Genomic DNA, 18,339 nt, shown 5'->3' with positions numbered 1-18,339 from the left:
TCCCCCCTTCCATCCCTGTACATCAGGGGAAGGTAAGAGCAGATGCCTTCCCGCTCTAATACAAAAATTCTCTCTCTTCCCACACGCCAGCCCTGTAGACAGAAGTCTTTTGTATCCACAGCATAGACAGTGGCTCAATGATGCTTCCTGCCTACATGCTTCAGTCTGGATGTGAACAGACAGCTTTTTGGAGACAGGGGAATTCATCTCCATGGCTGTTTCAGTCCCTGGCACCTCTGCTGAGGTCTGCCAGCATGGATGGCTTCCCAATATTGTTTTAGCAGGTTGTGTCAAGATTCACAACGATAAATGTCAGTCTCAGGATTTCAAGGATTAATATAAAATCAGGGGCTCTGTGTATGATATAGTGCATACTGCTTCCTTTATTAAATGTTTCCTTTTTATTCTCTAAACCAGGTTCAGAGTTTTGGCAATTGGAGATGAAACAAATCAAAGCATCAAACAGGATACTCTCAACAGGTGAGGGGGAGTTACAGAGACCTTTACCATTAGAGCTCTTGAGTTATTGTGGGGGCACGGTGAAAGTAAGATGGATAATCTTGTCATTGGTTATTGAGAAAGATGAAGAACATACTAACAGAAAGCTGCTTGTGTTAAGGCTACAGGCACTTTGACATAGTTTTAGTTCCTCTCTGTAGCCTAACAGCCAACAAAGACTTTCACAAAATTCCCCATCAAACCTTTCCTTTAGTAAATAGATGGATTTTCAACATGCTTTGTGAGTCAGTCAGGACCAAGCTGTTTCAGACCAAGAGGCAAGCAGATTCCAAAACTGAGAGCCTTTCACAGTCTATCATCAGCTCCCTCTCTTTTTAAAATCTATGGGAATCCAACTGAAGTACCTTCACTGATTACAGCTACAGCAGTATGTCATGAGGAGAGAGGCAACCTACCAAGTAAATAGGTTTCTGGGCCACTTAGGGCTTGGCCAGCATTGATTATGGAACATAGGTGTCCTGTGCTCCCACTGCCAGCGCTACCAGTTTAAGCTTCCACGCTGACTACCTGAGGTGTTTATAATGTGCTCATGACCATGGTATCTGAGCATCCCATCTCCCTGCCAAAGCAGAATTTCCCGTTGTACACTTACCAGAGTTTTGTCCAGGTTGGTTTTGTGTGTCAAGTAGTGGGGACTCTACCCCTTCCCTGGGGAGACAGCTCCACAGCCTGGTATACTTCATTCTCAGGACCCTTTTCTGGATATTCATCTTACATTCTCTGTTTCTTAAATGAATCTAATTACTCCAGTGTCTATCCCCAAATTAATCTTTTTCCACCTGATCTAAGGAATAGAGTTGTAAGTATTCATGTCCCTCTTGAAGTACTTACCCAACCTGAGTAAGTAGGCAGGTGTCCTTCGACTCCCAGGCGCTGCTACTGTTTCTTCTCACTCCTTCACCCCATTTCCCTTTCTTGGTTGAGCTTTTCCCCGATGAGGATGAATGGCACGCTCTCTCTCTCCTGTAAACCACACAGACTGCACATAAAGCACCAAACCACACTCTTTGGATAGGGCAGTAGTCACTCAAACTCAGAATAAAAATGTAAAAATCATCATTATTCTTCCTGCTCCAGGAACTCAGCCCCTGAGAAAGGTGAGAGATCTAGATCTGACCTTGACCATGACCTACCAGAGCCACATATTTGACAGACATTCTCCACTTACAGAATCATAGGCATGGAAGGGACCTTGAGAGGTCATTTAGTCCAGTCCCCTGCATTCGTGGCAGGACTAAGTATTATCTAGACCATCCCCAACAGCTGTTTGTCTGCTCTTAAAATAAATCTCCAATGACTGAGATTCCACAACCTCCCTAGGCAATTTATTCCAGTACTTAACTTCCCGGACAGTTAGGAAGTTTTTCCTTATGTCTAATCTAAACTGCCATTGTTCTGCTTGTAACAACGTTTTTATATACTTGAAAACTTATCATGTACCCTCTCAGTCTTCTCTTCTCCAGATTAAACAAACCCAATTTTTTCAATCTTCCCTTATAGGTCATGTTTTCTAGACCTTTGATCATTTGTGTTGCTCTTCTCTGGACTTTTTCCAATTTGTGCACATCTTTCCTGAAATGTGGCGACCAGAACTGAACTGTTGAGGCCTACTCTACTCAGCATGGAGTAGAGTGGAAAAATTACTACTTGTGTCTTGTTTACAACACTCCTGCTAATACATTCCAGAATTATGTTTGCTTTTTTTTTTTTTTTTTTGGCAAGTGTTACACTGTTGGTTTATCTTTAGTTTGTGATCCATTATGACCCCCCGATCCATTTCTGCAGTACTCCTTCCTAGGCAGTCATTTCCCATTTTGTATGTGTACAACTGATTGTTCCTTCCTAAGTGGAGTACTTTGCATTTGTCCATATTGAATTTCATCCTATTTACTTCAGACCATTTCTCCAGATCATTCTGAATTTTAACCCAATCCTCCAAAGCCTTTGTAACACCATCCCAGCTTGGTATCATTTGCAAACTTTGTAAGTGTACTCTGCATGCCATTATATCATTGATGGAAGGTATTGAACAGAACCGGACCCAGAACTGATCCCTGCAGAACCCCACTCGATATGCCCTTCCAGTTAGATTGTGAACCACTGTTCTCTGGGAACAATTTTCCAACCAGTTATGCACCCACTTTATAGTAGCTCCATCTAGATTGTATTTCCGTAGTAATTGAACCCTTTGATACTGCAGCCCACAAGGCAATAATTACTCTGGATATTTGTCCCAATCAAGAGGGAGGGAAAATATCTTCCCACCAGAACAAAATTAATTGCAGGGTTTCTCCTACATTGCTCTTTTGAGATCATCATATAATCTGAATGGGAATCACAGGATAAAACTAAAAAATTAAATACAGTCATAATAAAACCTCCATCATTAGGATTATTTGTTTCATGATACTACTTAAAGACCCCAATCAGAGATCAGGACCCCGTTGCATTAGATGTCAAACATACACACACACGCTCACAACCCAAGGTCTAAAGACAGTACAAGCACCCTTAAAATCCACTATCTGAATATGAATAGTTCTTCCAGTTATGGTCCCTATTGTATTTCACTGAGGGGTTATGTGCATGTACCCAGAGCCGGAACTTTTGAAAGTAGTACTGTTTGGCAGTCCGCACATTCGCTCTGCACTGCCTCATGGTTTTGCACAAGGCAATAAAGGGCATGGTGAGCCATCGGTGTCTCTAGTTCCTTCTCACTGTTGCCTGGTCTGAGTCGGAGCTTTTGCTCTCCTATCGTTCTTGTGACGACGCACTTTCCAAAGCTTGCTTACCTTCTTACTTACCTCACGCCTCTAATGAGGAACAGAGGCTTCACTCATTAGACAGACATAGTGCCTTGGCTTTTTATCTTGAGCAGACAAAGCTATTCCAGAAATCTCTTAGGCTTTTTGTTGCCATAGCAGAGAAAATCAGAGGTCAAGCCATTTCCACCCAGAGAATTTCCAGGTGGGTCTCAGGGTGTGTTACACACTACTATCAATTATCGAGATGATCCCAGTCTGCAGGGATTCGAGCCCACTCCACAAGAGTGCAAGCATCAACCACAACTGCACTTCACAGCATTCCCCTCGCAGACATATGAAAGGCGGCCACATGCAGTTCGGTGCACACCTTTTCCACGCACCGTGTGCTTGTGCATGATTCCACAATGGACGTTTCGTTTGGAGCAGCAGTTCTCCGTTCTACAGTCTCTTCTCATCATTCTCCTACATAGGTACTACTTATTACCCTCAGTGGAATACAATAGGGACCATCACTTGAAAAAAAAAAACAAAGTTACTTACCTGTAACTGGAGGTTCTTTGAGACATGTCGTCCCTATCTGTATTCCAAACCCTTCTTCCCCTCTGCTGTGGATACAACGTATCTGTGGTAGAGAAGGAATAGGAGATGCGGCAGTCCACCACACCCTTTATCACCTTGGGTGAAACCACGAGGAGGTGCATGGTGAATGCATGGACCGCCAAACAGTATGACTTTCAAAAGTTCTGGCTCTGGGTGCATGCACATAACCCCTCAGTGGAATTCAAATAGGGAAAACACATCTCAAAGAACCTCCAGTTACAGGTAAGTAACTTCACTTTCATTATTTGCATTAGAAAAGGAGATTCCATGTCCTTCTAAGCTTTGCACCCATTCTATCGGGGGGCCACAAGTAGAGGGAAGTGTCTTGGATAGAAATCTGTGAGACTGGTTGCATGTGTTTGTAAAACACTGTAGATGAGGAGTGCCTACTTCTGCAGATGTGGCCTTTGGCAGAAGGGTAAGCAGCAGTCAGGCACTAATTCCACCTGTATTTAGACGGTAAACTGCATTGGAAGGTCCCAGGGTTCTGAACTTGTATAGAGAGAGAAGGGGAAGTTTTCTCTACCTGCTAATTCTTCAAGATCTATAACAATCCAGATCCTCTGGGAATGTTGGTACTCAGTGTTTATTGTGAGTCATTTTAAAAGCTCACTGAAGTGTTATGTTCATTAAAGTATGATGTCAGTCTGTTTTCTTTATGCGTATGGCTTCTGAAGCATCCAAATGAAGGCTGGGAGACAGCTAGATTCTTCTTTGTGGGTGTACGATGTCATCAAAATCATTAAGCGTTCTGTCTCCATTTGCTGATTTGGAGGAGCTATGATCCAACTTTCTGGACTAGTATAAAATTCTTTAAAAAGAAAATGTAACAGGTAGGGAAAGGTCTCCTTTTTGTTAGGAATTCAGCTGTAGTAACATTGTGACTAACAGAGCGTGTGTGCATATACATACATTAGAGGCAAACACTCCATTTAAATATTACTGCATTACTTTAGGTGCTTGATGCTCAGAATGCCTTGTATAACATCATGCAATTATTTTCTTTCAGTGTGTACGATATTCACTTTCTGGTGCTTCAGAATCTGATTCAGAGCACTTTGGCACTCTCAGATAATCAAATGAAGTCCTGCCAGTCATTTCAGGTTCAGTATGGTTTTGGTTTTATATTTTCCCTTTTCTGCAACATGTCATGATGGAAATACTTGAAAGTTCTTCTTCAAGTATGTAGATGTGGATTCCACTGGAGGTGCACGTGCACCTCATGCACACAGGACCAGATTTTTTTTTGACTAGCAGTGTCCATTGGGACAGCACATGTGCCCTGTACCACCTCATATTTCCATACAAGAGCAGGGCAGCCGCATCCCTCCCTCAGTTCCCTCTTAAAGCCCCTGGCCACAATCAAGGACTTATCCTTCAAGGGCACAGAGCTATTCATCAAGAGGATGGACAACACATTGCACTCACTCCAGTGCTACCAATGACTCCAGTGCTACCTGTACTCTCTGGGGATTTACCTCTCCTTCATACTGCGAGCCCCAGCCACAGCTGAGACAGCACACACTATCTTAGCACCCCAGTCAGATGGAATAGCATGCCAAGAGGCATCCACCATACAGGGGGCACCAACCTTCCTCTTCCTTGGCAATGCACACTGCTAATTCAGTACGTCGGCAGATTTGATAAGAGAGTTGAGAGCCACATCAGACCCAGTCTAGAAAGAACACAACCTTCTGAAGCCACCTCACCCCATTCAACTGGGTGTGGTCTGCCCTGACATCCAACAGATGGGTGTTAAAGATTATTGCCCATAATTCCCCCATCCAATGCTGCTCTTTACCCGACCCTTCCCCCCCCCCATCCCTTTTCAGGAAATCTTCTCACAAGAGCCTATTACAATCAGCAGTATTGTCTCATTGCTTCATCTAGGAGCTGTAGAGGAGGTTTCTCAGGAACATAGGGATAGAGGCTACTAGTGTCAGAATTCCCTCATTCCGAAGGACGAAAACCCTTGTTCGTCTGACTTACACAGGAGGAGACTGAACAAATATGTACATATGTGAGGTTCAGCATGGTAACGCTTCCCTCCATCATTCCATCACTCCAAGCTCAAGACTGGTTCGTGACTCAACTTGCAGGATGCATACTTCTACATAAATAATTCCACAAAGATAATTGAGGATTGGAAATGCTGTGATCCTTTTAATGATGAGAAAAATGAATAGAGAATTTTAAATGTGGAATCCTAACAAGAGCTGATCTCAATACTTACCTTTGAAATATCAGACAGGCACTCTATTTACAAAGTGCTATAGAATTTGGTTCACATTACTGGAATTTACTTGTTTTGGTTAGTAGGAAACCCTGTAAAAGCAATAGCTTAAGGACATAGATACACATTTCTTGCATTCAACTGTAAGTTCTGGTTTGTGGTTTTATAATCAAAATATAACTGATAATTTATAAACAACTCAAACAGACTTGATTACAAGGGCTATTGAGTCCAAATAAATTGTCTCCTAGTTCTTACCAGGATCTGCATGCAGGCAAACTGCCATGTAAATTGAATGGAATTTGTTTTGCTTCTTCAGCAAACAATGAAACTTTGTTCTATTTGGGTATAAATTTCTCAATAAATAGTGCACCTCTTAAAATATTTTGTTCTACATGATAGTGACTAGGTCTTTGGAAAAAACACAATGGAATAGAGAGCTAATGCTTGGTATTTGAGGTCAGAACATGAGATTACCCAGGAAGCTCATTCCAATATCATAGTAATAGCTATTGTATTTATAGTGCTTTTTCCCTAAAATGGCATCTGGACATACAGGGATGACTTTGCTCTTTGTCTAACTTGCCTTGAGTCACTGTTCTGAAGGGTTTCTGGTTTGGGCTGCAATTTGTGGATTTTTTTAATATAGCCCTGCTATTAATCTGACACTTAAAATGTGTGTGTTGTAGACTTTTCGGCTGTACCGTGAATACCGGGATGACATTCTTGTGAAGGCTTTCTTAGAATGTCAGAAGAGAAGCTTGGTCAATCGCCGTCGGGTTAACCATACCCTGGGTCCAAAGAAAAGCCGGGCTTTGCCCTTTGTGCCTATGTCATATCAACTGTCTCAAACCTACTACAGGTAAGTGTCCCGCAAAGTCTGCTGTACTGTATAGAGCTAATGCAATAATGTACCCAAACATGCTTTGCATAGAGAATAAAGTACATACTTTGATTACATTATGAGGAACTAGAAGCTAGGGACCAGATCTTCTGGCCAAGGAGCACACAGAAGGAGTTGAGGGTGTAAAGGTGGTTTAAATGTGCACCTTCAGCTAGTCCCCAGACTTAGGTTAGAATAGCCGAAATGACAGCTGGGGATCAGAGAGGTTTAGAGAACCAAGCCTGTTTTCCTCCAGCCGCACCCATTACACTGGAAACTGCAGTGAGGATGAGGTAGCATAAGAGCTGTTACACCAATAGAGGGTTTTCCTTTGAACTGGGATACTTTCATGCAGCCTGGAACATAGACGATTGCATTTCCTTTTGGTGGTTTCTGCCACTGTAATGTGGGAATTTCAGCGCAGAAATATAAACCCCATATATCTTCATTCACTTGTTTTTGTGTCCAGAGTCTTCACATGGCGGTTTCCCAGTACAATTTGTACTGAATCCTTCCAGTTCCTAGAGAAGCTCAAGGAAGCTGGAAAATCAGATGAACCCGACAGCTTTTCATTCAAGGATGAAGAAGCCGAAGATTCAGCAGACAGGCTTGCGTTTCCTATGGATGGCCCCGGAGGTCATTGTGTAGCAATTCTTTCCCTGTTCTCCTTGGGTCTTATTTCTGTGGATGTGAGGATCCCAGACCAAATAGTTGTGGTGGACAGCACTATGGTGGAGAATGAAGTCATCAAAAGGTAAACACTAATGCTCTGATCCAAATAAGGGCTATGTATAACTTGCTGAATGAAATTGACAACAGGCATGGGAACCTTCTGCTCTGCATTTCAGCACATACTTTCCAGTGACAGTGTTGAATGTTTCGAGGGAGCACCCTGAAGATTATTTAGCAGCACTTGTTAGTCTTTAATCTGAGTGCTGTCATGTGTTAACTTCCACGTTATCCTGAAAGAACATACCTGTGGTGAAGACAGAATTGCCAAAGACTTTATCACAGTTTTCAGAGATAAGCAGGGCAGCATAGCCTAGCTGTACCAATTGCACATGCTCATCACCATTGTATCAACCTAACCATTTCAGGGAATGACCATGTATTGGTGTTTTTGCTGTGTTTTCTATGTGAGTTTCAGCTGTGCAGGAGGCTGATGTTGTGATTTGTGGGGAAGAAACTGACTGCATGGTATCTACCCTATGCACTTGCTGTGGCTCCAAATGATTGGACACCTAAGAAATAATGCCCGTTGGGTCACTTCATTGTTTTGAGAAGACTAGGCTGTTGGTGGAAAGGAGAGATCTGCTATGAAGTGTTTCTAATAAAATTATTAATATACAGCATAAATCCAGGAATATAATCATATACCCTGAATATAGGATATAAAGGCATACTGTGAAGGGACTAAGGGAGCAATGAACACAACTAGATACAGATCTAGCTCTCTATGGAGGAAGGCCTCTTAAAGCTGATGAAATTCCCATTTAGCCTGAATGTTCAGTAGTTGGAGCTGATGCATTTGGATTCTTTTAAAAGATTTTCCAAATGAAGAGTTCACAGGAAGGAAAGTTCCCTTTTCCAAGTCTTCTTGCAGTTCCTTTTTACTGTCTGAGTCTAAGCATTTTCATTCAACAAGCTACTATGAGCAGCTCTATAGCAAAGCAGTAGTCTATGGGCTGGGTTTTGAGAATGACTAACATACTGGAGGGTGGAGCAGAATGTGATCTTTCTTGGTGTTATGTAGTGATGTAATGAAAGACCTTATTGCAATACTAGATTTGACTGGGTCAGCAACCTCAAATCTGAATTTCCTATTGTGTGGCTAAAACCACAGGTGGAATATTGCATCACTGTAGTGTTTTGTGTTCATCATTATCAATCTTTTTTAACTGATTTAGTTCAAATGAAATAAACTATGGGAAGTCTCTTGGTTTGGGAGAAAGTGGCAAAAGATTAACAATGCATTTCCTGCAGTTTGGGAAAAGATGGTCTTGAGGATGATTATGATGAAGATGATGACTTTGAAGAGAGCTCTGGAAACAAACGGAGAATAGAGGTAAAAGCTCGTCAAGCATCTCATACCAATTACTTGCTCATAAGAGGGTATTATGCACCAGGAATCGTCAGCACACGTAATCTGAACCCTAACGACAATATCGTGGTCAATTCTTGCCAAGTGAAGGTCAAGCTGAGATGTGCCCCAATGCCAGGAAGGCTCAGTTCCCCAGGTTAGTTTCTGTATGCATGTGAAGAAGTTAAACAAATTGGAATCGATGTCATTCTGTGCTTACAAACTTAGGGGGATGGAGACAGTGTTTTAATACACAGTCTCCTAGCAGGATCATCTCCTTTCATACTTGCCAAATATCTAATGCTTCCTGTATTCTCATACTATTTATTGGGCTATTCAGTCACTTCTCCATAGTGTTTCTTTTTGCCCTAGGCTCCCCAGTTGAGATTTTACTGACCTTCTCCAAAGACGCAGCAGAGCACTCTCTTAAATCTGTTCATTTACAAGATTTCCTAAGTGACCCAGACCTAGAGAGAGAGACTGATAGGTCTAGTCTCTCTTTTGCTGTTGTTTCATACTGACATGGCCTTTGTAAGCCAACTTGATGGGTTCCTCTTCTGCAGTGCATTTCATACACAAGTGGGAAGGGCATATAGAAAAAGGGAATCTGCAGCGGTATGTGTGGAACGACGAGCTATACTTTTAATTGAAGAGTCTAAGAAAAGGCATCTTGTCAGAGGACCATGGGAGGTTGATTCTGTTATCCAATATATTGTAATATTAGTACAGGCAGATCCTGTCATCTTCATCAAGACTAATCCACTCATTATGTTTTACTTTGCAGTTCCTTCTGTGCTTGATGATATGGTTGTAGGAATCTCCTGCCTCCCTGACACTTTCACTAGGCTGCTAAAAGTCCAAGAAGACACCTACGACACAAATCAGTTTGTCCTCCAGTGTACAAAATGTTATGGGTATAGCTCCAAAGACGTGTCTGCCGTCCTGGAGATCCGTAATGTCATTGAGGCATCCTCCTACTTTGGGATTGACAAGGCAGAGCTGGGCAAACAGTTCCACTGCTATGAAGAAGCTGACACCGAGTGCACCAGGAGTTTACAGCAGTATATTCAGGTTGGTTTATGTTTCCTTCACCAATATATGTGTGAACTCCAAAGCATTTTTTTTAATAGGAAGGACATCTAATCTGTGTGAAACAAATGTAAACAGAATTACTTCCTGTAAGTGATAAATTTAGTAGTGAGATTCCCAGTCAACAACCAATGATAATCTCACCCCTCAGTACATCCTGTGTCTGTCTCATTGAAGATCAGAAAATATGGTGGCATTAAATTAAAAATTTGGATTGAGTGACCACACCCATCATAGGGGCATCATGATCAAGTTCTAAAGTGCACAAGGGTATTTCAATATCTTTGCTGTAGTTTTCAGAGGAGTTTAAGCATGGGAACTATTCCCTTAAAGTTTATAGGGCAGGAGAGTTGAAAAAGGACAAAGTTTAGCAGTTCTTGCTAGTGGTTGCAGTGATGGGAATTCCAGGCAGTTTTGAAAGTTTCATCAAACTAGTATTTCCACAGCACTAACTAAATATAAAACATGTTTCTTTTTCAGGACCTCCTCAAGATGGAACAGGTGTTAGAAGTGGGAGGCAACACCGTACGATTGATTGCAGTGACATTTGCCAAGCCCTGGCTGTTGCATTCAGTGTGTCTGAAGAATAACGGTGGTGGTGGTGCTGCTGAGCAGGGCAAAGACTCCATCACTCACTTGAATTTGCAACAGAATTCTCAGCAGCCACAGCCAAAGAGAGGGGTGGAGTCTTCAAGGGAAGAGGGACAGTCTGGAAAAGCCTTAACATCTGTTGTCAGTGAAGAAGAACCCGCAAGGAAAAGATTCAAGACTCAATATGGTGGGCTTCAAGATGGCACTGAAGTCTATCAGAACATAAAGAGCTGTTCAGAAGAAGCAAGTGAAGCAACCCCTGGTGCAAGTTTTACTGGGCCCACTCAGGTGAAAGGGGTGTTAGTTGAACATGAAGCAATGGGTCCTTTTGGAGGGCAGACAGGACACCATGTGCAAAATTCTGTGCAATCACCAGAATCTGTCTCTGATAAAGATGAAGAGCAAGATAAAGCCAATTCTGAAGAGGAAGAGATTGCAGTGGAGGATGATAGTATTGCAACTAATGAGAAGGAAAGGCAGATGCCTAGCTTTGAACATACAGCCAAAGATACAGCTTTGACCATACAGCTTGATGATGTGTCCCTCCCACAGGAAAGTTCTGAAGTCTGTAAAGGTGCATAGGAGTTTTATTCATCTGGGATATAAATTAGTTAGCAAGTTATACACTTATACCTATAAATTCACTAGCCCCAAAAACACAGATTTGTGCTGTAGCGAAAACTAGATACCTCTCTTAATGCTTTTCCATTAATAGTGATTTGTGGCAGTTAATATAAAATCTGAATGTCCTTTTTTTTTTTTTTTTCTGGTGCTCATCACATGTTTTCTGATCTTTCTTCAGAAAATTCTATGACAAATCTATCCCAGGCAGTACGGGAAAGGTGAGTAAAGAGAAATCTGTAGAATCATTAAATAATAAGCATATAATGCTTACATATGCACTCATTTAGAAAAATAATATAAATAAAAAATATAATGTAATGCAATATATTAGTAAAACAACTATAAAAACAGGTGTTATTTGAATTGGAAAGTGCACACTTGGTACTAGTGTAGATGTGTGTCCAATTCCTTGGTAAGCCCAGAGTGCATGGACTGATTCTGGAGACCGGGACTCAATGTCCTACCTCATCCTCTTGTTACCTCAGACTCCTTGCCTCTCAGCATGGCCATCCCAAATGTGTCTGGGGCATGGGCACTTCTGAAAGTCCCAACAAATTCAAAACATCAGAAGGAACAGAAATAATCCTCTCCTACCACCCCAGAATCAAATAAACCTGATGTTCATAAGTCCCTGCTCCCCAAGTGAGGGCCTGGGAAAAAGTACATCAGAGTGGTAGATTCCAGTCAAGAATCTGGCAGTCACCTCCAGATATTAAATCAAGGGACTCAGTGTCTCTGCTAATCTCTGCTGTTGACGCACAATGCCGAGAGAGGGGTCTTGTGTAGCCTTGTAGGGGATTAAGGAGCTGTTTGTTTGAATTGGACCCATGAGTGAAGTGAAAGCCAGCATGGTCTTTCGGCATGAATATGAAGTGCACCCTCTGGCCAAGGCCCTGTGTACTATGTGACAATCTGACCCCGTGGTTTTTGCAGCAGATCCGAAATATCAGAAATGCAGATTGTATTGATTTAAAAATTATATGAAATGAGCAATCCACTCAGGTGGGCTTCCTGGTGGGTTTTTATTAGTTGGTTTATGTTTCACTACCCCCCATAATCTTTAACATGCTACAGAATTTTGTATTGTCAGCTCAACTTCATTGTAGAAATAGTGCAGGGGAAGTTAGAGGTTGTGGTAGCTGGGTGAAGGCAATTGAGACAGTTAGTACCTGGGAAGGTGCATGTGCTGGGGAAAGGACACATCTTTTTTTTTCCTCTGCTCTTTGCAGCCTGGTTTAGAGGTGGCTACATACTTTTTGGGATGAGGGACTTGGTTTTTTCCCTGTTCCAGAAACCATGATATGGAACTAAAGCTTCTTACTGAAAACACATCACCTTCTACCCCCTGCAATGTGGTGGGAGGAGCCCAAAGACAGAGTTTCCATCCAACTTTAATAGGGCGCACACACACCCCGATATATTTACTCAGTTAAGCTCTGGGGTCAAACCATGGAAGCTGAATAGAAACTGGCTTGTAAAATAGCACCAGTCTCCCCGCTCACTGCCAAATTCAAAACACACTCACTTTCCAGCAAACGGCTATCAAGAGGCTGCTCAGTTGTGACAAACTCACTCCCAGATCATTTTCAAAGAGGTATGCCTAGCAAGCAATACTTCTGGCAGCTGGGTGGAACATTTATTTCAGGAGAGCCCTGCAGAGACTAAGGACAGTGATCTACAGCCCACCGTGTTTACATAGAATCACAGAAGGATGATTAAACTTATGTGAATGCCATAATTTTGCTTCCAAGATGGGTGCTTTGCTAGTGCAGGGAGAGGGAAGAGACACCTCTATGTAGCAAGCAGTTTGCATTTTTCATTTTTAAAATTGCAACTGACAAAGTGGAATTTACTCTCCCTCTGCAGGGCCTGTGAAAATGTCTGTTTCATTGGGAGGCCGTGGCGAATCGTGGACGGGAATCTGAATAAACCCGTGTGTAAGGGGATGATGGAAGCGGTGCTCTATCACATCATGACAAAGCCTGGCATAACAGAAAACACCTTGCTGCAACATTATCTGGGCGTTCTTCAGCCTGTTTCTGTGTTGGGGATATTACAGGTACATTAGCCTATTTCTGCCTCTAAGTTTAGTGTGACTGTCCCACGGGAGTGATACAAAAGGGTATCTCACCTGTCTACACCAGAGTAACAGACTCCCTTGTTGGGACTCCCAGGAGAGAAGCCAACAACAGTGAATGAACCGTGGAAACTTGAGTTCCCATCTCATCCCTTGAACAGGTTCATCTTAGCCCAGGGCTGTGGCATGCTGGCTTGTGGGATTGGGAGGAAATGTGTCCTGCCAGTGTCTGCTCTTTGAATTATTATGGTGCGTGGTAGCAACTATACAACTAGGATTGCCCTGTAAATTGGGCCTATTGGTATGAAATGTCATGTGAAGTTAGGTTTTTTGCACTTCGCACGTTCTGTGCAGTTTTTGTTTTTGATTTCTATACATTTTTAATAGGAAGACTCTGAAATCTATTCTTAGTAGACTTATCTTTTTTAAAATGCTGTCTGTACTCAAAACTTGGTTGAGATGTATATCCTGAGAGGATCTGGAGCAGAACGGGAAAGGGGGGGGGGGCGGTGTTTGGGTTTCAGATAACTTTTTACTCATCAGAGCTGAAAGTTTATACCAATGGCTGCCAACAAATAAAATCTTTAGTCAGATTTTATACTACAATGCAAAAGATTTTATGGGCAGCAGCTGCACTTCTATCCCACTTCTAAATGCACTCCCTTAAGTATTAAAAAACCCCTGGAAATTAATATGCAAAAAAAATTGTAAAGCAATTAGAGCTGGTACCCCTTCACCCACAGGCATACATCTTAACATTAGCACAAGTCCTGTGCATTGCAGGCCACATACTGCAACCTTAACTCTGCCCCTTATGGATGCCAGCCATCCCCTTCACCTCACTACCCCCTTCCAACACCCCATATTGCTGCACCGAACAGCTACAACTAATTGCATTGGGAAAAGGTAATTAGGTTAAGGGGTGATGTGTGGAAGAATGTGTTGAGGTGAACAGATTGTGGTGTGTTTGTGGTCTGTAATGTTCGGGTTGTGCCTGTGCATATAGTAGAACAGGGTACATACTGTTAAGTGGCTTAACTTGCTTTTGTGGGATTGTTAGATTTTTGGGAGTGGAGGGTTGCAAAGCCGTAACTGCTCTGCAACAAACTTTGTATATTCAGTCCAGCATATTCCCCAACTAAACTCACGAAAAATGTTTTTTTATAACTATACAGCTCTTCTAACAATGCCCAAATACATTGAGGCTTAGTAAACTGTCCCCTTCCCTCAAAAAGGACTGTCAGTTCATGCTTAGTAATGTGTAGAAACACACTGCTTTGCTTGGTGCATGTGTGGGGTTGAGTGCCAGCCCATTGGTGAGGAGCAGCCTGTGGGCCTGCGCTTCCTGTCTATACTTGCACTAAAATAGTTCCAGTTGCACCAGTTCTAAACCTTGGCTTGGAGCTAGTTCATTATACCAGCACTTGGAATGTTCGTGGTTGCTTAAAATTTATTTTGTGGTAGCACATAGTGGCCACGTAGGCCAGACTCCCAGTGGGCTGAGGGTTGCACAAATGTAGGGTAAATGACAGTCCCCAAAGAGTACAATCGAAAAGATAAGATATAACAAGTGGATAATCAGTTAGGAGCAGTAATTACAATTCACAAACTGCCCAGTTACAGTGAGCTGCAATCTAATTGCATGGATTATGGAAAAGGTGAGCTGGGAGAAGGATAGGGTAGTGGCTTAACAGAATTTGACTTGGAGATTTGAACTGGTGAAACATTTGCAGTATCTTTGGGTGTGGACATAAAGGCCTCCTTGAAAAAGAATTCCTGCCCATGCCACACCTGTTCAGCTGCAGTGATGTTAAACACCTGAGAGAGTTCGTGGTACTTCTAACCGACTCAGCAAGAGCAATTTAGGAAATTTTTCCTAATGTCTAACCTCACTCTAAGAGTAGTCCAGCACTGGAATAGATTACTGAGGAAGATTGTGGAATCTCTGTCATTGGAGGTTTTTAAGAATAGATTGGACAAACACCTGCCAGGGATGGTCTAAATAATCCCACCTCATTGCAGACCACTGGACTAGATGACCTGTTGAGGTCCCTTCCAGTCCTGCATTTTTATGATTCTGTGATGATCAATAGCAATGACCATAGTAAATGCATTATGAGTCATGGCTACACACTTCAGGATTTCCCAGGGAAGATCAAAACACCAGAGAGGACTTGCCCTTCAATGAAGCTGACTTTTTCAATGAGAAGACAGATGAGTCCTTTCATGCTCTGAAGTACTCCAGGGTCATCTTCTGCTCCCTGGGAATATGCACACCTGCCCCAAAGAGAAAATATCACCAGCAGCCCTACAAACCTAGATCTGAAATTTTGCATAGTCACATTGACTTTTGTAATCCCATCCCTGGAAAAAACATTGGTTTATAGGTCTTGATATGAAGGACACATACTTCTACACGGATATTCACTCTGCCCAGAGGTGGTTTCTCAGATTCATGATGGGCACTAACCACTTCCAACACAGGATAATTCCATTCAATCTTGCTACCATCCCAAGGGTTTATATCAAAATCTTCCTGGTAGTAGCAGCTCATTTCAGACAGAACGGCCTCACTGTTCTTCTATCTCAATTACTGACTTCTCATTGCCAGGAAATATCAAGAGGCCTATGAGTCAACCTCATTGCTTCAACTCCTGTCCTCTCTAGAAGTCAGTGTAAATTTGAAAGTCTATCCTCACTCGGACACAGACCATAGGCTTCATAGGGGCAACCTTGGACTCGGACACAGTAATAGCTTATCTACTAAGGGACAGGTTTCACCCTATGAACGACCTGATAAACCAGGTTATTCGCAACCCTCAAATGTCAGTCAAAACTTGTCTTTACCTTTTGGGACACATGGCTTCATGCACTTGTTACCTGATTCACCATATGCCACTTACTTTGCTTATGGTCCTGGTTCCAAACAGTGTATTCACCAACCAAACACAGCATGAATACCATGTGATAATTCCTTCTGGAGTAACGTCACGTCACATGTGTGGGCGTTCCCTTCTTATACTCCTTGCTGGACAAGACTATCATTACTGACACCTCCTGCTTGGGCTGCAGGATTCATAGGGACAGCCATACGGCACAGGGTACTTGGACACCCTGAGAAGCCAGGATGCACATCCATCTTCTGGAACTTGGAGCAGTCTGAGAAGCTTGCAAGGCCTTTCTGCAATTTGTCTGCTCCAACCATGCCCTCATAATGTCAGACAATACGACTATCTTTTACATCAACAAACAAGGAGGGGTGAAATCCCTTCCCCTATGTGTAGAAGTAGCCACCCTCTGCAATGGGTGTATTAAGAACTGAATCAACCTGTCAGCAGCTTACATTCTGAATTCTAGAAGGTGTTGGTGGCATCCTCAGTAGGCATTTCACTATGTATCATGAGTGGAAGTGAACAATATCTTTACTCAATGGGGAACCCCCACCTGGGATCCATTCACCTTCCAAACAGGAAATACAACGTCTATTATTCCAGGGGAGCTCGAGAACTATATTCTTAGGGTGATGTTCTCCTTCTGGAGAGGACATCGGTACAGGTCAAGTCATTTAAGCTATGCCTTTCCTACCTTACCGTTCCTACCTATAGTCCTACAGAAGGTTTGGCAGGACAGGACATGAGTCATCCCTATTGCCCCAGTCAGTGTGGGTTTCCAAATCTCCTCCTACTGTCATCTCGTTCTCCAATCAGCATCCAATCCTTTCTCGATCTCTTACCCAGAAGAAGGGGAAGATCAAACATCCCAACCCCGAAGCATTTCATCTCATAGCTTGGTTTTTGGATGGGTGTCAGCCCTAGAATGTTCCTGCTCAAAAGCTGTATAAACCATCCTTAATAACAGGAGAAAATAGTCCCCTAGGAAATACTATTCAACCACGTAGAAGCATATGTCCATCTGGGCATAGCTGAAACACACATCTCCTCAATCAGCAGATATTATCTTTATTTCAGAATGACTGGGCTCTCCTTCAGTTCCATACGACTACACCTGGCAACGATCAGTTTGTGCTATCCTCCATCAGACAGTTACTCAATTTTTACTTATTTGTTAACTAACAGATTCTTGAAAGGCCTAATCAGAACTTCCCCCCAGTAAGGAAGCCTGCTCCTCACTGAGTCTTGTACCTTGTACTTTCAACATTCACTAAGCCTCCCTTCAAATACTAGCCATATTTTCCATAGTGAAAGTTGCTCACCATAGAGCTTGACCTCAGTCATTCTGCTATCTTCCCAGAGGCTCTCTAAAGGGATTTCAGACTGTATTCTACCCTGCTACCAGCTGTCACATCTTCCTTCCCCTTACGGTGTAAGGACTCATTCTACAAGAGCAAGTGACGTTAGTAGCATCACTTCAGGAAGTACCTCTATTTGACGTTAATTATGTAGACCTCCATCCACGCATTTGCAGAACACTATGCTATAGTTTAGGACTCCTCTGCTGCCCCATCCTTTGGGACAGCAGTCCTCCAGATGGCTCTGCTGTCTACATCCTCATGTTCTTCTTCTACTTTGAGTACTGCTGGTCCATCAATCAACCACCATGGAATACACATCAGGACCAGGACTTGAAGAAGGGTAAGTTACTTATTTTACAGATGTGTGGTCCTATCTATATTCCACTACCTGTCATCCTTTTTCCCTCTGTCATATCAGTCTTGTAGAGAAGGAACTGCAGAGGCAGTCAGTCTACCCCACCATTTTATAATCTGTTTGAGGCACAAGGAGAGCAAGGGTGCATGCATGGACCAAAGACACTTTGCAACAATTCTTTGACTCCAGGTGCATGGGAGCATACACATACCCACAGTGGAATGCAGATAGGGACCACACATCTAGAAGAACCTCCAGTTACTATAAAGTA

At 42.6% G+C, this 18,339-nt stretch overlaps 1 protein-coding gene across 3 annotated transcripts in view; it reads left to right on the top strand.

Moving 5' to 3' along the window:
- GTF3C1 (general transcription factor IIIC subunit 1) overlaps positions 1 to 18,339 on the top strand; it is a 70,931-nt gene that overhangs the window by 51,548 nt on the left and 1,044 nt on the right. For 2 of the 3 annotated variants that reach the window (XM_067551190.1, XM_067551189.1), the window contains exons 28-36: positions 418 to 480; positions 4,894 to 4,987; positions 6,807 to 6,979; positions 7,470 to 7,754; positions 8,984 to 9,237; positions 9,865 to 10,151; positions 10,650 to 11,334; positions 11,563 to 11,602; positions 13,251 to 13,443. In XM_067551190.1, coding sequence (XP_067407291.1) covers positions 418 to 480; positions 4,894 to 4,987; positions 6,807 to 6,979; positions 7,470 to 7,754; positions 8,984 to 9,237; positions 9,865 to 10,151; positions 10,650 to 11,334; positions 11,563 to 11,602; positions 13,251 to 13,443 — 2,074 coding nt within the window. Of the gene's footprint in view, positions 1 to 417; positions 481 to 4,893; positions 4,988 to 6,806; positions 6,980 to 7,469; positions 7,755 to 8,983; positions 9,238 to 9,864; positions 10,152 to 10,649; positions 11,335 to 11,562; positions 11,603 to 13,250; positions 13,444 to 18,339 lie in introns of those variants that run through there. The other variant, XM_067551191.1, reaches the window with a different exon arrangement.

This window comes from Emydura macquarii, unplaced genomic scaffold (assembly GCF_026122565.2).
Source record: "Emydura macquarii macquarii isolate MOO-44397 ecotype Brisbane River unplaced genomic scaffold, CSIRO-AGI_Emac_v2 contig_1348, whole genome shotgun sequence".
NCBI classification, from domain to species: Eukaryota; Metazoa; Chordata; order Testudines; family Chelidae; genus Emydura; species Emydura macquarii.
The sequence above is the reverse complement of the archived record's forward strand: the minus strand, read 5'-3'. Positions and strand labels throughout refer to the sequence as shown.